Here is a 23473-nt window from a genome sequence, read left to right as displayed (position 1 = left end):
AAAAATCATCCCAGGTAAAACCTTCAGCCATTTTTTCATCATCTTGTTCAGCTAGACACACTTTGCTATCTTTTGGAAGATACTTTTCCCAGGTAAAATTATCATATTTTCCCTGACTAACAACACATGCTCTTTTATCAGCCACATCTCTTCCATGAGCCGTTTGTGCCTGATGCTGCTGTGCTGGTTGAGTGATTTGATGATAAATGGCCTTCTTGTGATAATCATTGTTTCCGAAAGGATTCTGGGCACCGGTAGCTTCACGGTTTTTGCATTCCCTCTTGAAATGCCCCCTCTCCCTGCAACGAAAACATGTAACTTTAGATTTATCAAAACCTAAAGTTGAAACGTTTGCATCACGAAAATCATCACGGCCAGTAATTTGTTTGAACTTTTCAGCGCGTCTCATCACACTCGCCATACACCATTTTATATCCATTAATTCCATTTCTCCAGCATCAATTTGATCGTAATCCTCTTTCGTGAGCATTGGATTTCCGATCTTTCCTGCAACAAAACAACTATAAGATTCTAAAATCATCCCTAACAAAGACATTTGATTTTTAGCAATATCTTCAGTGTAGTCTTGATCATTTTCAAGGCTTAATACAATGTTACACTGAAGTTTTCTACCATTCTTTGTTACAGAGATGTTAGGACCAAAAGATGAAAATCTTGTGCTGCTGCTTGATCCTTGTGATGCTGTCTTCTTAGCAGAATCTTTAACACTATAAGCAGTTTCGATCTTAGGAGAGAACTTTGTTGAATCAGTAGCACCATGCTTGTAGTACAGACTGATATCCTGCTCTCCATCGTAGTTCTTCATCCTAGCGATCTTTCTTTGCTCCATTTCTTGAGCTTCCAAATGCTTTATGAAGTCTCCTAGTTTCATCTTTTTGTATTCTGCTTTGTTGGACTTCAGCATCATCAAAAATGTTCCCCAGATTTCATATGGAAGTGCATCTGCAAGTTTTTCAATTAATTCATCAATATCTTTCTTAACACCCAACTTTGTCATATTTCTCACCAAATTACAGTATCGATCAATAATTTGTTTGGTGGTTTCATTTTTTAATCCCCGAAACAAATCAAATTCCTTCTTCATGAGAGACATTTTGTTCTTTAACATGTCATCACTTTCCGTAAATTTTGCTTCCAATTCTGTCCAAATCGAATATGCAGTTCCGTCATGTTGAAGCAGAATCAAGATATCCTCTTTTATCGCTTGTTGAAGTAGACTGACCATCAATTTCTCATCTCGATACTTCTTTTTCTCATCTGTACTCATCTCTCGAAGTGTTAGTTGCACACCATTTTTAACTGGTTTATCATATGGTTCCTCAGTGTGTTCCCATGCATCCAGATGATAAGCTTCAACCCAATTTCCGAATCGTTCCGACCACACATTGTAATCATCAATATCCATGAGTTTCGGTGGTTTCTGAGACGTTCCGGTTTCATTTTCAATCAAAGCACTTTGAGTAATCGAGGCCGGGGTAGCAAATGCATTATAAAATTCAGTATCCATTAGTCAAATGTTCACAAATTCACAACAACTATCTGAATGAGCGGTCCACAAAGGTTAGTTTGAGCGATTTACAAAGGTTAGTTCGAGCGGTCCAACAGCAATCTGAATGAGCGGTCCAGACAGTATATGTTCGAACGGTTCAGACAAGGTCCGTTCGAGCGGTTCAACCTTTTGATTTTGGAGCGATCCAAGCACGATGTTTGTTCGAGCGATCCAAAATTCGTTCGTACGAGCGGACTAAAGGATGAGCGGTCCAAGTTATGTCACTAAAAGCGGTTCAAAAGTGTACTGATGAGCGGTCCATAACCAAAATTTCGAGCGATCCAGAAGTCAAAATTGATATTTGGAGCGGTCCAGATAAACAATTTGGAGCGATCCAGATGCTGACATCACCTTTTGAGCGAACCTGAATGAACAAAACACCTAAAATCTTGGTTTCTACTTCGATTTTAGATCTGAAAACTTCAAGGATTTGTTAATTCATGATTCCGAGTGCACTGTGTGATTTTGAGCTTGTTTTACCGTGAAAAATTTTGAAAAAGTGAAGAAAGTGTAGAAAATCAGAAGAATAAAAGCTAAAATGGCAAGAACTCCTCCTCCTGAGCTCTGATACCACTTGTAGGATCGATTTCTGACCTCACGAGTCGTTCAGAGAAGCTCGTATCCGAATTAAGAGGCGGAAACTAATAATTCGGTGCAATTGAAGTTGTATTCACTTTAATCTTGCTGTTGTATCGATATCAAACACAATTACACGTTCTGACAGCACTTCGGCAGCACTTCGTGGCTCACCGGAAGAATACACCTTTAACTATGTGCTTGGATCGCCCCTACTATATATAGACTAGCTGGGCCGCTTATATGGTCTACCATATAAGCGATCCTGATCAGTTCCCTATAAGCGATCCAGACACATGATCATATAAGCGATCCATATAACTACTTGACACATAAGCGATCCTAGATGTGTACATATGAGCGATCCATATACAAACTCCTATTCTAGGATTCCGTGCCATCTTTGTTCTCCTTAATCTTCAAGACTTTATGGAAGACGTAGTCAGCAGACGTAGGTGCACTAACACATGTCATAGCGGGTGTTTGAAAGTTTGAATTTTAAATTCAAACCGTTTAGCCAAGCCAAGCGGTCACCCCAACCTCAACATCCCCTATAAATGTAACCCCCAATCCCACCGGCTACCCCATCCCAAACCGTCACTATCCACCGCTACCCCACTGGCTACCCACTTAATCTCACGAACCTGCTACCCCAACCCGAAGAAGATGGCATCTTGGACCCACGAGGAAGAACTGGCTCTCGTCACAAGCGTCGTTGACGCTATGAAGGGTCGGCAACCCGGCCAAACACGATATTAGCCGGAAGCATTTGCAACCTACCAACATAACGTTTGACACGACCGCCACAACCTCAACGCGTGCCAACATAAATGGCGCGAGCTACGGCCCAAGCTCGATCGTTTCAAGGCTTACTACGAAGCCCTTCCGAGCGGCGAGTTAAGCCACGAGGACCGGGTGGCGGTGGCGAACATAGAGTTTCGAGGCAAGGAGCGAAAGGCATTCGACAAGATCGCGCTTTTTGAAATTTACCTAACGCTCTAGGTTTTTTATTTTGTAATTTTTAGGAATTATGTAATTTTTAGAATTATGTAATTTTTAGGATTATGTAATTTTTAAAATTTTAATGAAATTTTAGGTTTTTTTTATAAATGTTGTGTAAATTTTATAAAATTTTTGTAATATTTTTTTTAATAATCTGCCAAGCGGTGCACCCAACCAACCCAAGCCCAACCCACGCCCCGCCATACCCTACGTACACGTCACTAGGCGGTGGGGGTCTCCAATTCCAAGTGTCAACCCAAGCCCCAACCCAAGCCCCACCATAGCCCACGGTCGATGAAAGCTGCGTGCGTGTCACCCAAATCCCACCTTAGTCGTCTTCATCTCCATACAATCAATCAATCAATCAGGAACAAACATGGTCGCAAATGGTGCAGTTTCAGTCTCACTGGACAATGTTCGAGACAAGAACCTAAGACTAAAGGGTATGGGGGGCGGCTAGGCCCGGCTAGGACCGGCGCCGGTCCCCCACACCGCCCCCCTGAGGTTCGGCTCGGCCCAAACGGCTCCTCAGAGCCGAATGAGACGTGGCCCCACTTCAAAAATCTAGCCGTTTGCAACGGCACTTTTCTTTAAAAAAAATTATTTTTCAATTTAAATACCCTCTATCTCATCCATTTTTATACAATTCTATCCTATTCTACTCCCATTCTTCTCCACTTCTCTTCCTTTTTTTTATAAAAAACACTCCATATTTTTTATACCTTTTTCTCTAAATCATGCATCCTTTCAACCCAAACAACCCCAACCCAAACAACCCCAACCCGAATAATTACAACCCGAACCAACCTAACTTTTTTTCGACCCCCGCTTACACTCCGAGTATGGATCAATCGTGGGGGGCTCCGCAATTTCCTTTTTCGGGTTTCCAACTGTCACACCCCCAAAATCCACATGCGGAACACCACCGCTTGGAGGCGTGACTGATCAGGATCCAGCCACCAATTATACTGAGCAATTTAATTAATAACATAAGTAATACTCACCAACCACAAGGTTGGCAAATATCATAACCAAAGTTCAAAAGTATTCAAGTTTAAGTAAGTAGCGGAAGCATAGACAAAATAGTTTAAAACAAGATTCTTAGTTCAAGTCTGTTAAAAACCCAACACACGGGTTAGACGACCACTACACATCCGCAAGCTGCAAGCTCCTGAATCACTGGGTACCTGCAAAGCATGCAGTAGGGTGTCAACATAATGTTGGCGAGTCCACGAGGTGTCAAGTTTTAGTTTTCGAAAACGTAAGTTGTTTAGATGCATTTATAATCACGTTGTGGGGAGCTACCCCATCAGTAAGCTCACTAAACTGTAGATACCGAAACTGTTGACGGAAAGTTGTTGTGCCCCGAGTCAATGTCTATCGTCATTGACCAAGATGCAAGGTCTACTAGTTCACGCCCGATCTCCCCCGGTCACGGTGTGAGGTTGTCAAACCTAATAGCGCTATCAACTAATAACTCGTTCGCCCCCGGCGATTAATCGGTACTGTAAGCAGGGACTTAAGGTGATAGAGTTTCGTTTAGCTTGGCTAGTTGTGATTTATAAATAATATCCAAACGTATCTCCCCCGGAGATAGTAAATACCCATTCGGATTTCCCCCGGAAATAATAGTTCAAAAGTATTTTTCCCAAAGTTGGCAGTTTGTCCGTGTCCCTCCTTGGGACGCATGCTTTTAGTGTGTGAACTCACCTTGGGTTGCTCGGCAGATTAGGTTACTTGTCAAACACGCTGGTCACCACGTCCTAACATGGTTACCAGTATAGGTCAGGTTTGGGTACAGAGAATGTCACGTATATTTTACACATAGCCTAACACATAGCATGCATACATACAGTTACATGTTGAGTCATTGGGCCTGCTCTACTATTGGACCAGTCAACAGTAACAACTAATACATAGTTCAGTTAAACAGGCAGCCCAAACGAATCACGTTGCGGCCCAATAACTAAAGTGAGCAGCCCAGTCGAGACAAGGTGGTCTCGACTCGAGAACATGCGGTCTCGAGTCGCAACCAGGAGGTCTCGTCTTGTAATGGTTGGTCTCGAGTGGTGCAGGCATGACTCGCAACCCCAGAGGTTTCGAGTCCCGTCTCGAGTTGTCACGGTGTGGTCTCGAGTCGAGACCTTGATGGTCTCAAGTCCCTGAAGTCCGTTTTGAAGTTGCTTGGCCCAGGTCTCGAGTCGCAACCGTTGCGGTCTCGAGTTGTAGCTCCATGGTCTCGAGTCGCAACCGTTGGTCTCGAGTCGTTTACCTGCTGATTCTGATGCATCTGCCCGAATTGTACTATGCAACAGAATTCTGATTTCATGCCATTAAGTACTATCCAATAAGGTTTCACAAACATGTTCCCTTGTCTAGCACTTAACCAAAATGGATCAAACAACAAGTTTTTCAAATATTTGTAACCACATTCAAACACATTCAACACATATTCATCACATGTTCATCTAGTTCATCTATAGGGTTTCTCTATTAACAAACATGTTCCTCCTACATAACCATACATTCTATGAACAAAATCACTTAGATATCAAGATCATCTTGCAAGAAACAAAAGAAACATTTGTTTTATAACATTGAACATAATCCGGATGGTCATAAACACTCTTAAACTATCATTCTTTTGCCATTTTTGAACATCTTAGCAAACATCATCATATAATAGTTCACACACAATATCAAACTCACCAATCAAACAAAAATCATACAAAGGACCTCTAGACTAGACATGTTTCTTATTCATTAACACACCAAAACTCTTAACACACATTAACACTAACCGGTTGATAAAGAGGTACCGAGTCGAGGAGGAAGGTGAGAAAATGAAGTATCCGGGTGATGGTGATGAGCTTGACCGAGTTCCTTGTTGTTTCCGATTGAATCCGAGAGAGGGAGAGGAGGTGAGCTTGATTGCTAGGGTTTAAGGTTTCTTAAAGAGAGAGGGAGTGAGGATGAAGTGAGAGAGAGAGCGTAGAGGAGAGTGTGAGGGTTTTCGGGTTTATGTATGCAAGGTGGTGTACCCTAAGTGGGTTTCCGAGTGGGCTAGGGGAGGTTGCGGCCCAACCGGCCCAACCGTTTACTGTTTACTCGAGACCGAGAGTGGTCTCGAGTCGGGTTCGTGGTCTCGGTTCACTATTATACACATACATATATATATATAATTCACATACTTAATACAAGGATCACATAACTCGTCAAGGTAATTCACGAACTTTCATATAATAATATAAGTACACCAAAGGCTAATACAAGAAGGTTGCTCGGGAAAACCTAGAGTGTCACACCAACAAACACCCAACGCATTCTCACAAATGTCTCAAGTTCAACAACTCCAACAATACCAAGCGCTACAACAAATCATGCAACGCAACTCGTTTGAACAACTCCAATTGCAACCCCAACGCATTCTCACAAATGTCTCAATTTCCTTTTTAGGAAATGTAATTTTTTTTATGTTATGAAATGAAATTATTTATGTTATTTTATGTTGTATTTTTTAATTTTTATAAAGTTTTTATTAACTTATTAAATTAAAACTTAGGAAATTATAAAATAATGAGGTGGGGCCCCATCCTCCATCCCCCTCAAATATCATGGAGGCTCATCCCCCATGAGCCGCCTACGTGGCGCCTACGTGGAGGCTCATCCCCGTGGGATGAGCCGAACCATAAAGTCTAATGCAGTTGAAAAAAACCCAACTTCGTTCTGTTTCCTGTTCGATACAACGATAAGTATTACGCTGATGCTCTTGCATCCCACGACTTCACTAAGCTAGGTATTAATATTAATATTATTATTGTTCAACAAATTCGTCATCTTTATGGGTCTTTATTTGAGTTCTTTTATGTTATTGTTGGGTTCTGTGTGTTTTTATAGGTTATGATGATGTACTGGTTGTTATAATTTTTAAATAGTTTTGCAGTTTTAGACATGTTTTGGATGGTATGATCGCGTTTTGAATGGAACTTTTGTAAATGGGTGTTGAATGATAAGATGTTTATGTAGTGTACTGAATGAATGCCTACCAGGTGTTTGATGAAATGCCAGAGTGAGTATTGAAGAAATAATGTTTTTCTCAATTTAAGACAGACAATGTCAGTGTATGTAGATGTTGTTTGATTGGAACCTGTAAATTAGATTTGGGTAACATGAAGTAGATTTGGTACTTTTTGTATTTTTGGAGTGTATGCACTTGACTCACATTATAATTAAAACCGCATGTGAATGAACAATATTACTTTTTGTATTTTTGGACATTAAGGGCTATTGGATTATTGGAAACATAGGAGTTTCGACTATAACGGACTGTTACATAGACCAGAAGTGATACATTCCGGATCATTTGTAGGTCGGGATTTTGTGTCTGGACTAGGGGTACATCGTCACCGGACAACTTGTAGGTTCAAATGTTATGTCTTGTCGTCCAGACCATTTGTTGGTCCTGAAGTTGCATGCGGATGTCTTGACTAGGGGTACACCATAACGTCATCTTATAAATGAATTATGTGCTCTCGGTCAAGTCGTTTTATCTCTTGTTCACCGGAATACTTCACAGCGGAAGCGTTTTCATACATCGGATTCATTTGTGATTTTGGTTGATTGATCAAAGTGAAAGATATTCGAATAATGGACAATTTCGGTTAAGAAAGAAACTATCTTGGTACCCGGCAAGAATTGCCGGTCACCCACATATATACATATCATAAAACGGTTATACAGGTGGTTGAGATTGGCGGGAATAACCGTTATTTGAAATGACCTCAACCAACCGACATACCCGCTCGAATATATCGTTTCATATACACACATATCTAATAAATTCTAAGTTTAAATACAAATAATAATAGGAATTATGTTTATAAACACTAATATTATCATAGTCTAATAAAAGAAATATATCATTTCTGAAACACCTAAACACACACTACTAAGTCACCATTTATACATCTCAAGATTATGTTTTCATTGCAAACATCCATTTCTATATTTCAAGATTCTACATGTTCTAAATTTCATGATGCTTAAGCATTTTCTAAAGTTGCTTTTTATATATATATATTTTCTAAAATAAGAGCTAAAATAAGAGCTAAAGTTGAAAGTGAAAGTGAAGGTTTAAGTGACGAAGGCATTGCTAAAAGACTGGAGTTCTTCCTCTAAAAAATGAAGCAGATGGAAGAGTTTGCAAAAGAACTGAACAAAGAAAAGGCTGATCAACGAAATAAATTAAGAAAAGAATACCTAGCCTATATCATGAAAGAAAAATTCTACCCTGCTGAAGCAAACCAGTTTGAAGAATGGCCAATAGTTGCTTTAAAGCATGAGGCAGAAAGGATTGAAAAAATAAAGAATGATCCTAAAAAGAAAAAGAATGCTCCAAATTGGAGCAAATACAATAAGCTCATTGCTGACCTAACTGCTGAGTACAAAAAGAAGAAAAAGGAGCTGGTGGATGCAAAAATGGATACTGCTGAAGCCATATCAAAATGGTTAAAACAGCAGACTGATGAAGCCTATGAAAGGCTGAAGAAAAGGAAGATAACTGTTTCAGGCGCTTCAAAGAAATGTGAACAAATCATGAAGCTTGAACAGCAGATTGAAAGCCTCAAAACACTGTTCAAATTAGCAGATAATCCTACTCTTGTGACAAACCAAGAAGAAGGAAAACAACTTTCTGAAAAAGAGGTCAAAGAAAAGGAAGCTGAGTACTTCAATGATGCCATCATGAAAATGGGTCTAAAAGAAGAGAACTCAACAAAGCTTCAGAACCTTTTTAAGAAGGTATTAACCAAGCCTGCATCACCAAACACTTCGACAGGCATGACAGACTTTGATAGGCAAGAGCTGATCGAAAAAAAGACTGCAGAAGACATAGTTGCAGCCAACAAAGTCATTGAGATGGCCTTCAAAAGAATGTCTGAAAGTCTGCAAGTTTTCACAAGGCCAACATCTCCAAACTCATCTAAGAATAAATCTCTCCCAAGAAACCCATTTGGTTTAAAAATACTAAAGTGGATATCTGATCAAAAGACCCACGTATTGACTCTGGTCAGAACCAATGGTGAAGTAAAGTACATATCAAGGAAAGAAGCACTAGGCCTTAGTGTTGAAGATTTGCAGGATCTCCTTGAACTTACACTGTGTAGGGATGGAGATGACCTAAGTTCCAAGAATTTTGAAGAAGAATTTAAAGAACAAGCTAAGGAACTTCTGATGAGGAATAAAGGTCCAGAATAATGAAGGGTTTTGGCATTATCTGTTCCAGGGGGAGATTGTTGGGATTGAACCCTACCAGAGGAACATATAATGAAAGCCAAAACCGGATCACAACAGTGGACTCACAATAAGCAGCAGTTTACACTTTGCTTTCCCCTTGAAAGTGGCTCAAACATCTGATATGCTCCAAAGTACTGCCTCTATAAACATCTGCTTACCTACAACTGCTGCTCTACTCAAGGACTGATGAAGACTAAAAGCCCTGCTGTTCAATCTGCTGCCTTGAGTCAAGCACTGCTGATCATGACATGTACTGCTGGGTTCACAGCAGTGGAATGATGCAGAAGCAGTTTTATTCATCTTATGTAATATTATGCAATATCAGTAGTTAGCAAAGCAGTAGTTGTATAGATCAGTAGATAGAGTTTGTTAGGTTGTTAGATGTCACTTTCATGGTGACGTCAGCTGAGATGCTTCAGTGGTTTGGAATGTCTATAAATGTAACAGTACTCTGTACTGTTACATTTGATTGACTGAGAGGATTCTTCTTCTTTAGTCCAATCCTTTCATCTTGTGCAACCAACCTTGAAGTATCAGGCTGAGGGGGAGTTTAGATATGTAAGCATGCTTGTTAATCCTTTGATTTTCATTGTAATCATTCGACTCAAAGTAAAGCAAATGTTTATCATACTCTTCTTTTCTTTGATTGTGTTTACAAAGTTTGTATCCATTTCCGCTGCACTTTACATTGTTTTATATTCATTGATTTGTCAAATTCTTACAAACAAGCACAATCATGACAGCCTCCGATCCTAACAATTTATTATTGTGGTTTGGTTATTTATATTATTATTACTTAAAGTCGTGTTATAATCCGCGAATTTTGCTACAAGTTAACATTACCCAACCCGTTATGAACCGACATGTCCTAACCCACTATAACATGAGCATTTTTTACACCAACTGGCCAAAAAATCTAGATCCGTCACTGCATCACACATATATAACAACCAAAACTCTACATAGTACATACATAACAAAAGAAAAAATACAACTGAATATGTAATACAAAAATATAGAGATTCATCTAGTCTATGCCGGCAAATCGCAATCTCGTGGACCAGGATTATAGCTAGGGGCGGCAATTCTTGACACGACTCGTTAACCCGACCCGAACCCGACACGAAAAACAGGTTTGGATTGACTAACACGACCTATTTAAAAAATCGGGTCGGGTTCGGGTTGACCCGTATAAAAACGGGTTGACCCATTAACCCGTTTAACTATTTAGATAAAAAATCTTTTATATTTTTGTTTTTGTTTTTTCGGTTTCTATTTTACATGGTTAGTTATAATAATGTTAATTTTGACACATTATATTATTTATTTATCACACTCATACTCATCATTAAACATGTTATCGATAACTCGCTTAAAACCGAACAACTTGTTTATAAATCGTCAACTTATATCACTCATTTAAAAATATGGGTTAAACGGGTCGGGTTGACCCGAATTAATATGGGTCGGGTGAGGGTTGAAATCTTTGATCCAAATAATAATATGGGTCGGGTTTGGGTTGAACATTTCAACCCACCAACCCGTAACCTGTCAATTTATAATTTATACTGCAGTGGGCCTTCGGGCGGGCGGGTTTTCCCAGGAATTGGTGGCAAATCCCACCTTATTCGTCTTCTTCTCCATACAATCAATCAATCAGGAACAAACATGGTCGCAAATGGTGCAGTTTCAGTCTCACTGGACAGTGTTCGAGACAAGAACCTAATGCAGTTGAAAAAACTCAACTCCGTTCTGTTTCCTGTTCGATACAACGATAAGTATTACGCAGATGCTCTTGCATCCCACCACTTCACTAAGCTAGGTATTAATATTATTATTATTCAACAAATTCGTCATCTTTATGGGTCTTTATTTGAGTTCTTTTATGTTAGTGTTTGTATATATTGTTGGGTTCTGTGTGTTTTTATAGGTTATGATGATGTATTGGTTGTTATGATCTTTAAATAGTTTTGCAGTTTTAGATATGTTTTGGATGGTATGATGGCGTTTTGAATGGAACTTTGTAAATGGGTGTTGAATGATAAGATGTTTATGTAGTGTATTGAATGGATGCCTACCAGGTGTTTGATGAAATGCCGGAGTGAGTATTGAAGAGATAATGTTTTTCGCAATTTAAGAAAGACAATGTCAGTGTATGTAGATGTTGTTGATTGGAATAATGTTACCTGTAAATTGTTTTATCATAGTTTAATAAAAGAAATATATCGTTTCTGAAACACCTAAACACACACTACTAAGTCACCATTTATACATCTCAAGAGTATGTTTTCATTGCAAACATCCATTTCTATACTTCAAGATTCTACAAGTTCTAAATTTCATGATGCTTAAGCATTTTCTAAAGTTGCTTTTTTTATATATTTTCTACTTTTTCAGCATATTACAGTGACATCTGTGTTGGCTCAATTGCATGCCGCCTTGAGAAGAAGGAAGACGGGGCTATTCGCGTATACATAATGACATTAGGTGTTTTAGCACCTTATCGTGGCCTAGGTATCGGTAGGTATCCTAAATCTCTGACCCTAAAAAGTCAAATGGTATTGAGAACCGGATTTGCATTATCAACACACATTTTCACGACTCTAAAGACATAGTTTCCCATATTGTGGCAGGTACAAAGCTGTTAAATCATGTTATTGATCTAAGCAGCAAGGAGAATATCGGTGAGATCTACTTGCATGTGCAGACAAACAATGAAGACGCCATAAACTTTTACAAGAAATTTGGGTTTGAAATCACGGAAACGATCAAGAATTATTATGCACGCATTACTCCACCAGACTGCTATGTGGTTACAAAGTACATTAGGCAGCCTCAATCCGAGAAATAATGGAATTCAAAAATAAGGTGGAGATCTGGAGTTGGGTATTGAGTTATTCTCAATTGGACACTGATTTATGGATGCTAATTGTCAAACTGATTTATGGATATGCTAATTGTTTATATCCGGTTTGTTTTGTTTTTTGAGGCCTGTTTGTTATTTTTTTTATTTTTTATTTTTTTTAACGACAAAGTTTACATAACACTATTCTTAAATTACACCAAATTTTACCCCATGCCAGGAATTGAACCCTGGCCTCTCCCCAAGAGGCCTGTTTGTTATTGATCTTGTTTGTTGGGACTGTAATCTTATGTAAGAACGATACCATGTACCCTTTCTATTTTGATGCATTTTTGCCCTGATTAGCGCTTATCGCCGAAAGGGCTGTCCAAAAAGCTCGTGGCTCGGAGTTCGCTCGAAGCTCGCTCGAATTTAGCTTGGAAAAAGCTCGCTTGATATGGCTCGGTTTGAAAGTGAGTCGAGCCGGCTCAGCTCGGTTAGAAAGTGAGCCTAGCTCGGCTCGGCTCGGCTCGGCTCGTGACGAGCCAAATTGGCTCGGTTTGGCTCGCTTGGTAGCTCGGCTCGGCTTAGCTCGAATTATTTTACTTATAATATATTTTATTTTTATATACATATAATATATTACAAAAAAATGATTATTATTTACCCGTATTTAGGCTTTTAGTTTGATATCTATGACATATTTAAAGGTTGATTGCCGTGATAATGAACACATATTGTATTTTGCGTTATTGAACTTGATTCTGGATTGTAATGTATTAGGTTGAACTTATTTTGAATATGTTTTTTTTGAAGTATTAAATAATATTTTAGAATACTGAATTTTGAAAGTTATGTATTAATTTTTATTTTTAAAATCGAGTCAAACCAAGCCGAGCTGAGCCAGCTCAGTTTAAAACTAAGCCGAGCGCGAGCTTAGATTTTTAGCTCGGTTTCAAATCCGAGCCGAGCCGAGCCCGTGCTTGCCCTAGCTCGGCTCGGCTCGGCTCGACTCGGCTCATGAACAGCTCTAATCGCCAATCCTTTCTCAGTTAATTGTTTAGAGTCACGCAACCATAAAATATGGACCGAAATGTCTGTGACAAACGCCATGGTTTGCCCAACGTTCAAGCCTCTAAATTTTTTCATCCTTGCCTCGTTGAGTTGTCACATAGCTTAACCAAATTACCATCACCAGCTTAAATTTCTAGAACTACGAATGCTTTTTCGTTATTCGTGTCAAGAAGTTATCCATTGAGGAACAATATATTATGTTTTTTTAAACATTTTAGCAGTTTAGTTTTAACTGTAAGATTAAATATATTACGTATTAATGTTTAATCTGTAGCCATCATAATCATTTACATTATAGAGATCAATTATATAATAACCTATTAAATAATTAGTTGGTAATTGTTGATGGACCATATTACCCTTAGTAACTAATTAGGTTTCCTCCTGGGTGCTTATATAAGGAGAATTATGTGGAGGTTTAGGGGTTACTCAGTTACACAATTCACACACCCCATTAGCCATAACATCATCACGAACAACCTCCTCTCCTAACCGATACCCTTTTCGGTTTCTAAGTCCCCATCATCAGTTAGCACCCTAAGGAGGAACCAGATCACCTTGACAAAGATGTCGAACTCCATGTCGTCTTCTCTCACTAGATTCTCCTCTGCACTGTCTGCGGTGACAGGTATGTTTTACTGTTTTCCTTCATGCACAAACAGAACTGAACCAACATGTGGTATCAGAGCATATGTTGATTAGTCAGTTCTGTTTTGTATCCATAAATCTGGAATAAAACTGGAAAACAGGATTTGAAAAACCATAATAAAAGATTTTCAGTTTTATCATCCGAGACGTTCATCTCGGATCTGTTAAACAAATCACGGATCATATATTGATTCGTTATAAGTGTTCCGAAATCATCAGTTTAAGAAACATGTTTAAATGTGTAAATAAATTCCAGATTTCGGATGAATGTTTAAGTATTTTTATGATTAGGGTTCATCATGTTCATGAGAAAATTCGAAAATTCTATTATGTTTTGGAATGACTTAGGATTAATGGGTGTTTTTTCCATGTTTGATCTAAATTTATCTTTTAATTTTATACGAAACTGTTATTAGATAACAGTTACCATATTTTCGAAACATGTTGATAAAATTAGATCATTTTAAAACAGGAAATAATATCTCATAATCCCTTAGATTTCGAATTTTCAGTTATGTTATCACAATAAACAGCTGTAACAGGAAGTTTCGAGATCATCAGATTGCGACTAGAGACCATCAGTCTCGACTTGAGACCATAAGGTCTCGACTCGAGACCACAAGGTCTCGACTCGAAATCATAAGGGAGCAAAAGGTCTCGACTCGAGACCATAACGTGATGACTCGAGACAAAGGTCTCGACTCGAGACCGTAACGTGATGACTCGAGACAAAGGTTGCGACTCGAGACCATAACGTCATAACTCGAGACCGTGGTTGCGACTCGAGACCATAACGTCGTTACTCGAGACCGTGGTTGCGACTCGAAACCTCATTATTTTAGGCTGTTTAAATGTGAACTAAAGAAAAATTTTTAGACCGTGGTTGCGACTCGAGACCATAACGTCATTACTCGATCCGCGCTAACGGGTAGTTTGCTATTAAATAAATGGTTTTGTAATTTACTTAGTTAATTAATCAGAATCAGATAAATGTTTTTGCAAAACCAGAATAACTTAACTTGAATGAGCTTTTGATATATCATTTCTGGCCAAAGCTGACTTGATACATCTACTTATCATTCAAGTATTACGAAAGCTATGTTAAGTGTGCATCATAAGCATGAATGTTTTAATATCTGGCCAAAGCTGATTTAATTCTTTCATAGATGGCATACTTAACAAGTGCATAACTAAAGTGATTGTTTCAATTTCTGGCCAAAGCTGATTTGTTACAACCACTTTGCACATATGCTTAAATGATTACACTTCTGGCCAAAGCTGTTTTGTCTTCGTTTGAGTAGAATTTTTAGTTAAGTCTATTATTTTGATGTTAGTAATAGAAAATATCACAGCTTCATAATGTAAAATGGTCATTATTTGTGCCTGCCTTAGTTTAACGTGCCCATAGATCACATTAGGATTTCTTCCTTAGTATCATAACTTGCTCATCTTATTTCCACTATCAGCACCCAACTGCGGGATTCCACCTTTGACTGGTGATAACTTTGCTGCTTGGAAGGATGCTCTCATGCTTACTCTCGGATTGCTTGATTTTGATTATGCTCTAAGAGAGAAAAAGCCAGCGGACCTTACCACTCAAAGTACTGCTGCGGAGCAGTTAACTCATGAAAAGTGGACTAGGTGTAACCGCATGTCTCTCCTGTTTATGAAGCAATCCATAAGCAATGCAATCAGGGGAGCTATTCCTGATTCTGAAGATGCTAAAACCTACTTGGAACATGTGGAGGCGCAGTTCAAAGGGACGTCTAAGGCGCACGCTAGTACTCTTATTCTCAAGCTGGTGACAACTAAGTATGATGGGAGGAGCGGCATTCGCGAACACATCATGATGATGAATGACATGGCCAATAAGCTGAAAGGGCTGGAAATGGAAATCAGTGATGGTTTCCTTGTTCATTTTATCATCACTTCGTTTCCTTCATCCTTTGAAGCATTTAAGATCAACTACAACACTCAGAAGGAAAAATGGACGATGAGTGAGCTGGTCGCCATGTGCGTACAGGAGGAAGAGCGCATGAGGATGGATCGCACTACTGATGTTGCCAACTTCACTACCTCCAACTCTAAGAAAAGGAAGAACAATTATCAGAGGAAGGATGCTTCAAAAGTCCAAAGGCCTAATCCTAATTCTAATACAAGTGCACCTTACAGCTCTAAGAACTCCTTAGGCAGTATCCGCTGCAAGTTCTGTAAAAAGACAGGACACATGCAGAAGGAATGCCCTGACTTTAAGGAGTGGCTGGCTAAGAAAGGTAACGATTATTTTATGATACTTGAGTCCTATAATTTAAGTGTTCCTGCTAATTCTTGGTGGTTTGATTCTGGTTCTATGGTTCATGTTACCAATTCTACTCAGGGATTCCTTTCAATCCGGAAGCTGGAAAGAAACCAAAGAACGCTTCAGGTTGGGGATGATCGAGAATTAGAAGTGAAGGCCATTGGAACATTACAATTAGTTATGAAAACTGGTTTATGTATTAAACTTTATGATACCTTATATGTTCCTGAGGTAACTCGGAACCTTGTATCAGGACCAAAGTTAGACATGGATGGTTTTATTGTTTCCCATGGTCATCGCAAACTCTCTATCCATTATGATTCTGTTCTTTATGGTACTGGTGTTCTGGATGGAGGTCTCTATAGATTAGAACTAGATGATGGCTTTTCCAAATCTTTGTTGTCATATAACATTAATGAATCACTCACAAAGATGGAAGAGAAACGAGACTTAGAGACTTCATCCATGTTGTGGCATCAGCGTTTAAGCCACATTTCAAAAGAACGATTAAATCGTCTCGTAAAGGATGAAGTCTTACCTCCTCTCGATTTCTCTGATTTTGGAACATGTGTCAAATGTCTTAAAGGTAAAATGACATTAGCGAATAAGAAAGGTGCCACTAGGAGCTCTAATTTATTAGAACTCATTCACACTGACATTAGTGGTCCCTACCAAATCGCTGGCATAACAGGACATACTTCATTTATCACTTTCATTGATGATTATTCTCGTTACATGTACTTGTATCTTATAAAGGAGAAATCTGAATCTCTTACAACTTTTAAAGATTATAAGGCTGAAGTTGAAAAGCAATTAGATCGTCAGATTAAAGTTGTGAGATCAGATAGAGGCGGTGAATATTATGGAAGACATACTGATGTGGGTCAAGCTCCTGGTCCATTTTATGAGTTTTGTAAGGGCCAGGGGATTGTCAACCAATACACCATGCCTGGTACACCTCAGCAGAACGGTGTCGCTGAAAGAAGAAATCGTACCCTTATGAACATGGTACGCAGTATGTTAGCCAACACTAATTTACCATTATTCCTCTGGACTGAAGCGTTAAAAGCAGCTGTTCATATACTCAATAGAGTTCCTTCTAAGTCTGTCCCTAAAACTCCTTATGAACTTTGGACAGGAAGGAAACCGAGTCTTAAATATATGAAAGTATGGGGCTGCATTGCTGAAGCAAAACTTTACAATCCTTTCCTAAGGAAACTTGACCCTAAAACAGTTACCTGTTTCTTTATCGGGTATCCTGAGAACTCTAAGGGTTATCGTTTCTATTGTCCTTCCCATGTCACCCGTATTGTTGAAACCAAGCGTGCCGCGTTCCTGGAGGATTTCAAGGTCAGTGGGAGCAGTACCAACCCTTACGAAGAATTGCAAGAAGTACAAGACGCGGGGGGGAGAGACTCGTCGCTTACCATTACTCCGATTACTCCTCTTGTACCCAATGCAATTATTACACCTGAAGCTACTGCACCAACTCCAAATTCACTTCCACAATCAGAACCCATTATACCTCATGACGAAGGCACATCAAACGCTCAAAACCAAGACAACGCTGAACCCGATAATCCACTCAGGAGGTCATCCAGGCAAAGAAGGCCTCCTAATTGGGATGATTATGTTACCTACCTGACTGAAATGGATCCCGGAAAGCTCAATGATCCTATCTCTTACAATGAAGCCATTAGCAGTGATCAGTCTTCTGAATGGAATAAAGCAATGATTGATGAGCTTGAATCCATGAAGAAAAATGACGTTTGGGATTTGGTAGAATTACCCAACGGAGTCAAACCCGTAGGATGCAAATGGGTGTTCAAAACAAAACTGGATCCGAATGGGAACGTTGAACGCTACAAAGCGAGATTGGTTGCAAAGGGCTACACTCAGAAAGAGGGAATTGATTATCAAGAGACGTTTTCACCTGTCTCTCGTAAAGATTCATTAAGGATCGTCATGGCCCTAGTAGCTCATTTTGATTTGGAGTTACATCAGATGGACGTTAAAACCGCTTTCCTTAACGGAGATTTGGACGAAGATGTTTACATGAAACAACCTGAAGGCTTTAAACCTGAGGGTCAGGAGCATCTAGTCTGTAAGTTGAAGAAATCCATTTACGGGTTGAAACAAGCATCACGTCAGTGGTACCTCAAGTTTGATGAAGTCATGAAGAGGCAAGGTTTTATGAAGAATCAAGTGGATCAATGCACCTACCTCAAGATGAGTGGGAGTAACTTTACTATACTTGTCCTTTACGTAGATGATATTCTATTGGCAAGTAATAGTTTAGACATGTTGCATGAGTCGAAGCGTTTACTCTCGCATAACTTCGACATGAAGGATCTCGGAGATGCTTCTTATGTCATTGGCATCGAAATTCACCGAGATAGACACAAGGGGATCTTAGGATTGTCCCAGAAGGCTTACATAGATCGTGTCCTTACACGTTACAACATGCAACATTGCAAACCCTCCGTCGCTCCAGTAGTTAAGGGAGATGTTTTCGGTTCATTTCAGTGTCCGACAACAGAGGTTGAGAAGGAGCAAATGAGCCAGATACCTTACGCGTCAGTAGTCGGGAGCTTGATGTATGCTCAAGTCTGTACTCGTCCAGATATCGCTTATATTGCTAGAATGCTAGGCCGTTATCAGACTAATCCTGGCCTAGATCACTGGAAGGCAGCTAAGAAGGTACTTCGATATCTGCAAGGGACGAAAGACTACAAAATGACTTATAGAAGAAGTGATCATTTAGAAGTGGTGGGCTATTCTGATTCTGACTTTGCCAAATGCAAAGATGACAAGAAATCCACTTCGAGCTATATCTTTATGTTAGCAGGCGGCCCAATCTCTTGGAAGAGTCATAAACAACAGTTGACCACAACTTCCACAATGATGGCAGAGTACATTGTTGTTTATAACGCAACCTGTCATGGAATGTTGCTTAGAAATCTGGTCACTGGACTCAAAATTGTTAATTCCATTTCTAGACCATTGAAGCTTTACTGTGATAATTCAGCTGCCGTTAGTTTCTCGAACAGTAACAGTTCGACTGGAGCTGGTTTATATCTCGATACGAAATATCTATTTGTACGTGAACGTGTTGAGGAAAATAATATTTGTATCGAGTATATTAGTACTAAGGATATGCTTGCGGATCCGATAACTAAAGGTCTCCCTCCTAAGGTTTATGAAGAACATGTTCGGAATATGGGATTTAGTAAAGACCTTATTTGAGCATATTGTACTAGCTTATGTTTTATGATTAATGAAATTTCCTCAAGTTTGATTTTGTATGTCTGTTAGAATATGTTCAACCGGTATAATGGCATATAGACAAATAAAGGTTACAAATCAAACAAAGGGCTTACGCGTATTTTGATCATGACGATTAGGTTTTAAATTAAGGCTATAGTATGATTAATGGGGGTCCTGAGTTGCATAATGATTCAACGGCTGTATTTTTCTGCTATAGTACTTGTTTAAGGCTAAAATGAGTGTTAACTCCTGATCAGGCTTATCTAATACTCATAGTAAATGATTACTCGGCTAAGTGGGAGAATGTAAGATTATATATAATACGTATTAATATTTAATCTGTAGCCATCATAATCATTTACATTATAGAGATCAAAATATATAATAACCTATTAAATAATTAGTTGGTAATTGTTGATGGACCATATTACCCTTAGTAACTAACTAGGTTTCCTCCTGGGTGCTTATATAAGGAGAATTATGTGGAGGTTTAGGGGTTACTCAGTTACACAATTCACACACCCCATTAGCCATAACATCATCACGAACAACCTCCTCTCCTAACCGATACCCTTTTCGGTTTCTAAGTCCCCATCATCAGTTAGCACCCTAAGGAGGAACCAGATCACCTTGACAAAGATGTCGAACTCCATGTTGTCTTCTCTCACTGGATTCTCCTCTGCACTGTCTGCGGTGACAGGTATGTTTTACTGTTTTCCTTCATGCACAAACAGAACTGAACCAACATTAACTTATCCTTAACTTAAGTGAGGTAACTATTAGTAGCATAAAGTTAACTTTTTATAATTTGTAAAAGTCATAAAGTGGAAACTTAGGGTTTAAATTTAGATCCTATAAAATATCAAATTAGATCCTTTAATTATCTTGTGTTGGTTAGTTTGATTTAATTCTGAAATTGTTTTTTGTTCTTCGAATGTATTTGTAAGGTTAGGTTGTGAAGTTGGAAAAATCACTAATACGCGAGTACGCGACATCTATTCGAATATTCAGGTTCTCTTAAGGTTATATTGCTTATATGTCATTTGCTGTGATTGTAGTCATTAATGTACACAATTTTGGTGAAGTCTATCTAATAACTCAAATTGTTTTTTTTTTTTTTTTTTTGAATAACGTAATTCTATGATTTATAGAACAGGGTCAACATATGCTGTAAAAAGTAAAAACCCAATAACTCAAATTGTTGTACCTTTGAAAACTGGAGCCTCATTTGTTAAAGATCAAATTACTTTTTTTTTTGAACGGCAAGGAACGATGTACCAACCACCGTAACACCGTGCGTTGTAGCCAAGGTCGACTACTTGACCGCCGCCAGCCTCTTAGCTCTCCTAGATGCGCAGAAACCCGACCTCCACCTGCCCGAAGGCAAGACAGTAGAATAATCGGTAAAACACCGCCTCCCATCCAAGACGAACTGGCGCCACTCGTATTCGCTCTTCACCTGGATGCCACAGAAAATAATGAGGAGAGTGGGAGTCGAACCTGGGTCACAAGGAACACCAAGTCCTTCCCCAACCACTCCACCACTACCTCATTAGCTAAGGATCAAATTACTACTATGGAGATTTATGAACTACAATTGTAATTTTATTTTCCTTAATCATATGTAACTAGAAGTTGACCCGCGCGCGTTGCGCCGCGGCCAACGTAATTGACATGTTGTTGATCAGATTCACATTTACAATGTGTTAAAGATGTTTTTGTCAATTAAGTCTGTATTACTATCTTATACAAATAAGTAATTCACCAAATAATCTCAATACAATTAACGGTATCATAATTACTACGTTACATGACTTGTGTCCATATAAATAACCTATCGTATTAAGCTCCCCGCGTTGTGGCGGGGGTGTAAAACCGTGACAAATAGCACCAATGTCACACTATAGCCAACGACCACCAACATTGAAGTTGCGGCGTCTTAACGTGGAAAAATTAGACCAACATATAAAAATAGAAAATAATAACTAACTCGATTTAGGACTCGCACGTTGTGAAGAACTTATTAAACGGGAAAAAAATAGACAACATAAACACACGGAACCACACACGTACATTGCTCCATGTTAACTCGCAAAATTTAGAACGAAGCGTATAGCAAAACGTAAAATCGTTGAACCACACACACATATTGTGCCGTGTTAAGTCGCAAAATTTATATTTAAACGTAAAACAAAATTTTTTGCAAAATATGAAAAACATAGGGGATCAAAGTTGAAAGTAAAAAGGTTGTGAGGTTAAATTGGAAAAACTAAAAACTTTTGGGTTAAAACTACAAAATCAAGGAGTTTTGGGTTTAAAGTGAAACATCAATTTTTTATTTATTTATTTTTTTAAAAACCCAAAATCATGGGGTACAATACCACTAAGCATCATGTACAACACAACTATGCACAAAACACTCATTAAGCATCATGTACAAATCACTATGCATAAACATCTTTCAAATTAATAGTATATAAATTTCATTTATAAGAAGTATTTGTAGATTTATGAAGTATATCGTTTTCAATTCCCAAATCTCTAGATCAAGTGGTGGAGGGTTTGCATTTCTCTTGAGAGATGCAGGTTCGACTCTCACTTGGTGCAGAGTGAGGCACTGGTGGGCAATGATTGGAGACCCAGGGAAACCTGGGTTGGAACCTTGAGCCAAACGGGTTTTACCGGTAATTTTCACTGTCGTGCCTACGGGCTGGTGGGTCACCAGGTTTTCCCCGGAATTGGTGGTGGACTCGGGTTACTCTCGGAGTACTCCGTTTGTCTAGTGGGTGCCCCGAGAGTGCTCGAGATTGAGTTTATTGGCCGTTCAAAAAAAAAGTATATTTATTAATTTAATTTAACTAGGTTTAAAGAAGTTCGCCGCGTTGCGGCGAATTTCTTTTGTTATTTAGTCTGTGTTTACATGTGTTTTGAAATCACTACGAGCGTTTTGCGAACGGAACGTCTGACAAGAATAAAAAGAAAATGTAGAAAAAAACACTAAAAGATAACCGAAAGAAAATCAACCAAAAAAGTTGTATGATAACGATGTTGTTCGTATGAAACCCATGGTCAGAGATGAGTAAATTGTTCTGGGTACCGGTACCAAATTTGCTGAACCGAAAGATCTTAAGTACCAATTCGGTAACGACTTTTGGCGTTCCTGGTACCGGTTCACTACCGTTTTTTACCTTCATATACTGGTACCGTAACCGGTATTTTCAGTATCAGTACCGATTCTGTATCGGTTGGCAGCGAGCTCATCCCTACCCCTGGAATTAAAAAAAAAAATTAAAAGTTGAAGAAAATCAACAAAAAAAAGTTGTATGATACAGTTGTTCGTACGGTAACCGTGATCAGGGATGAGCAAATGGTACCGGGTAGCAGCACTGAATTTCCCGAACCAAAATATTTCCAATATCAATTCGGCACCAACTTTTGGCGTTTTCTGTATTAGTGCCGGTTTTTACCTTGATGTATTAATACCGAACAGAACCGTCCCAGTATTTTCGACACCAGTACTGGTTTGATACCGGTTGACACCAAGCTTATCCCAACCCCTGATATTAAAAAAAGGATTAAAGTTAAAAAGTAAATAAAATAACTATTATTATAATATTAAAATAATAAAAGCATTAAAAAACTATATATTATTATGATATTAAAATCACTATTTATTTCAATTTCTTTATTAATATATAGTAATAATAATTTAAAAAATATCATTGTCAAGTTATATTTCTTAACTTTTATTTTAATATTTAAGGGTACTAGTAATAATGCCCACGCGCGTTGCGGCGTGGGTTCATCGTAAACATCGAATGAATTAGTTCAAGTGTTATGTGATGTGTTAGCCGCATGAAAAGGCGCATTGCGATTGGATTAAAACGTAAAGTAAACCGAA

At 38.7% G+C, this 23473-nt stretch overlaps 1 protein-coding gene across 1 annotated transcript; it reads left to right on the top strand.

Moving 5' to 3' along the window:
• The first annotated feature begins 11061 nt into the window (after positions 1 to 11061).
• LOC110923805 (N-alpha-acetyltransferase 50) lies at positions 11062 to 12425 on the top strand. The gene is made up of 3 exons (XM_022167865.2): positions 11062 to 11264; positions 11840 to 11962; positions 12076 to 12425. The coding sequence occupies exons 1-3, from the start codon at positions 11111 to 11113 to the stop codon at positions 12291 to 12293; spliced, it is 495 nt and encodes a 164-aa protein (XP_022023557.1). The 5' UTR covers positions 11062 to 11110; the 3' UTR covers positions 12294 to 12425.
• The last annotated feature ends 11048 nt before the right edge of the window (positions 12426 to 23473 follow it).

Source organism: Helianthus annuus, chromosome 2 (assembly GCF_002127325.2).
Source record: "Helianthus annuus cultivar XRQ/B chromosome 2, HanXRQr2.0-SUNRISE, whole genome shotgun sequence".
Lineage (NCBI taxonomy): Eukaryota > Viridiplantae > Streptophyta > Magnoliopsida > Asterales > Asteraceae > Helianthus > Helianthus annuus.
This window is presented reverse-complemented; position numbering and strand designations above follow the sequence as displayed.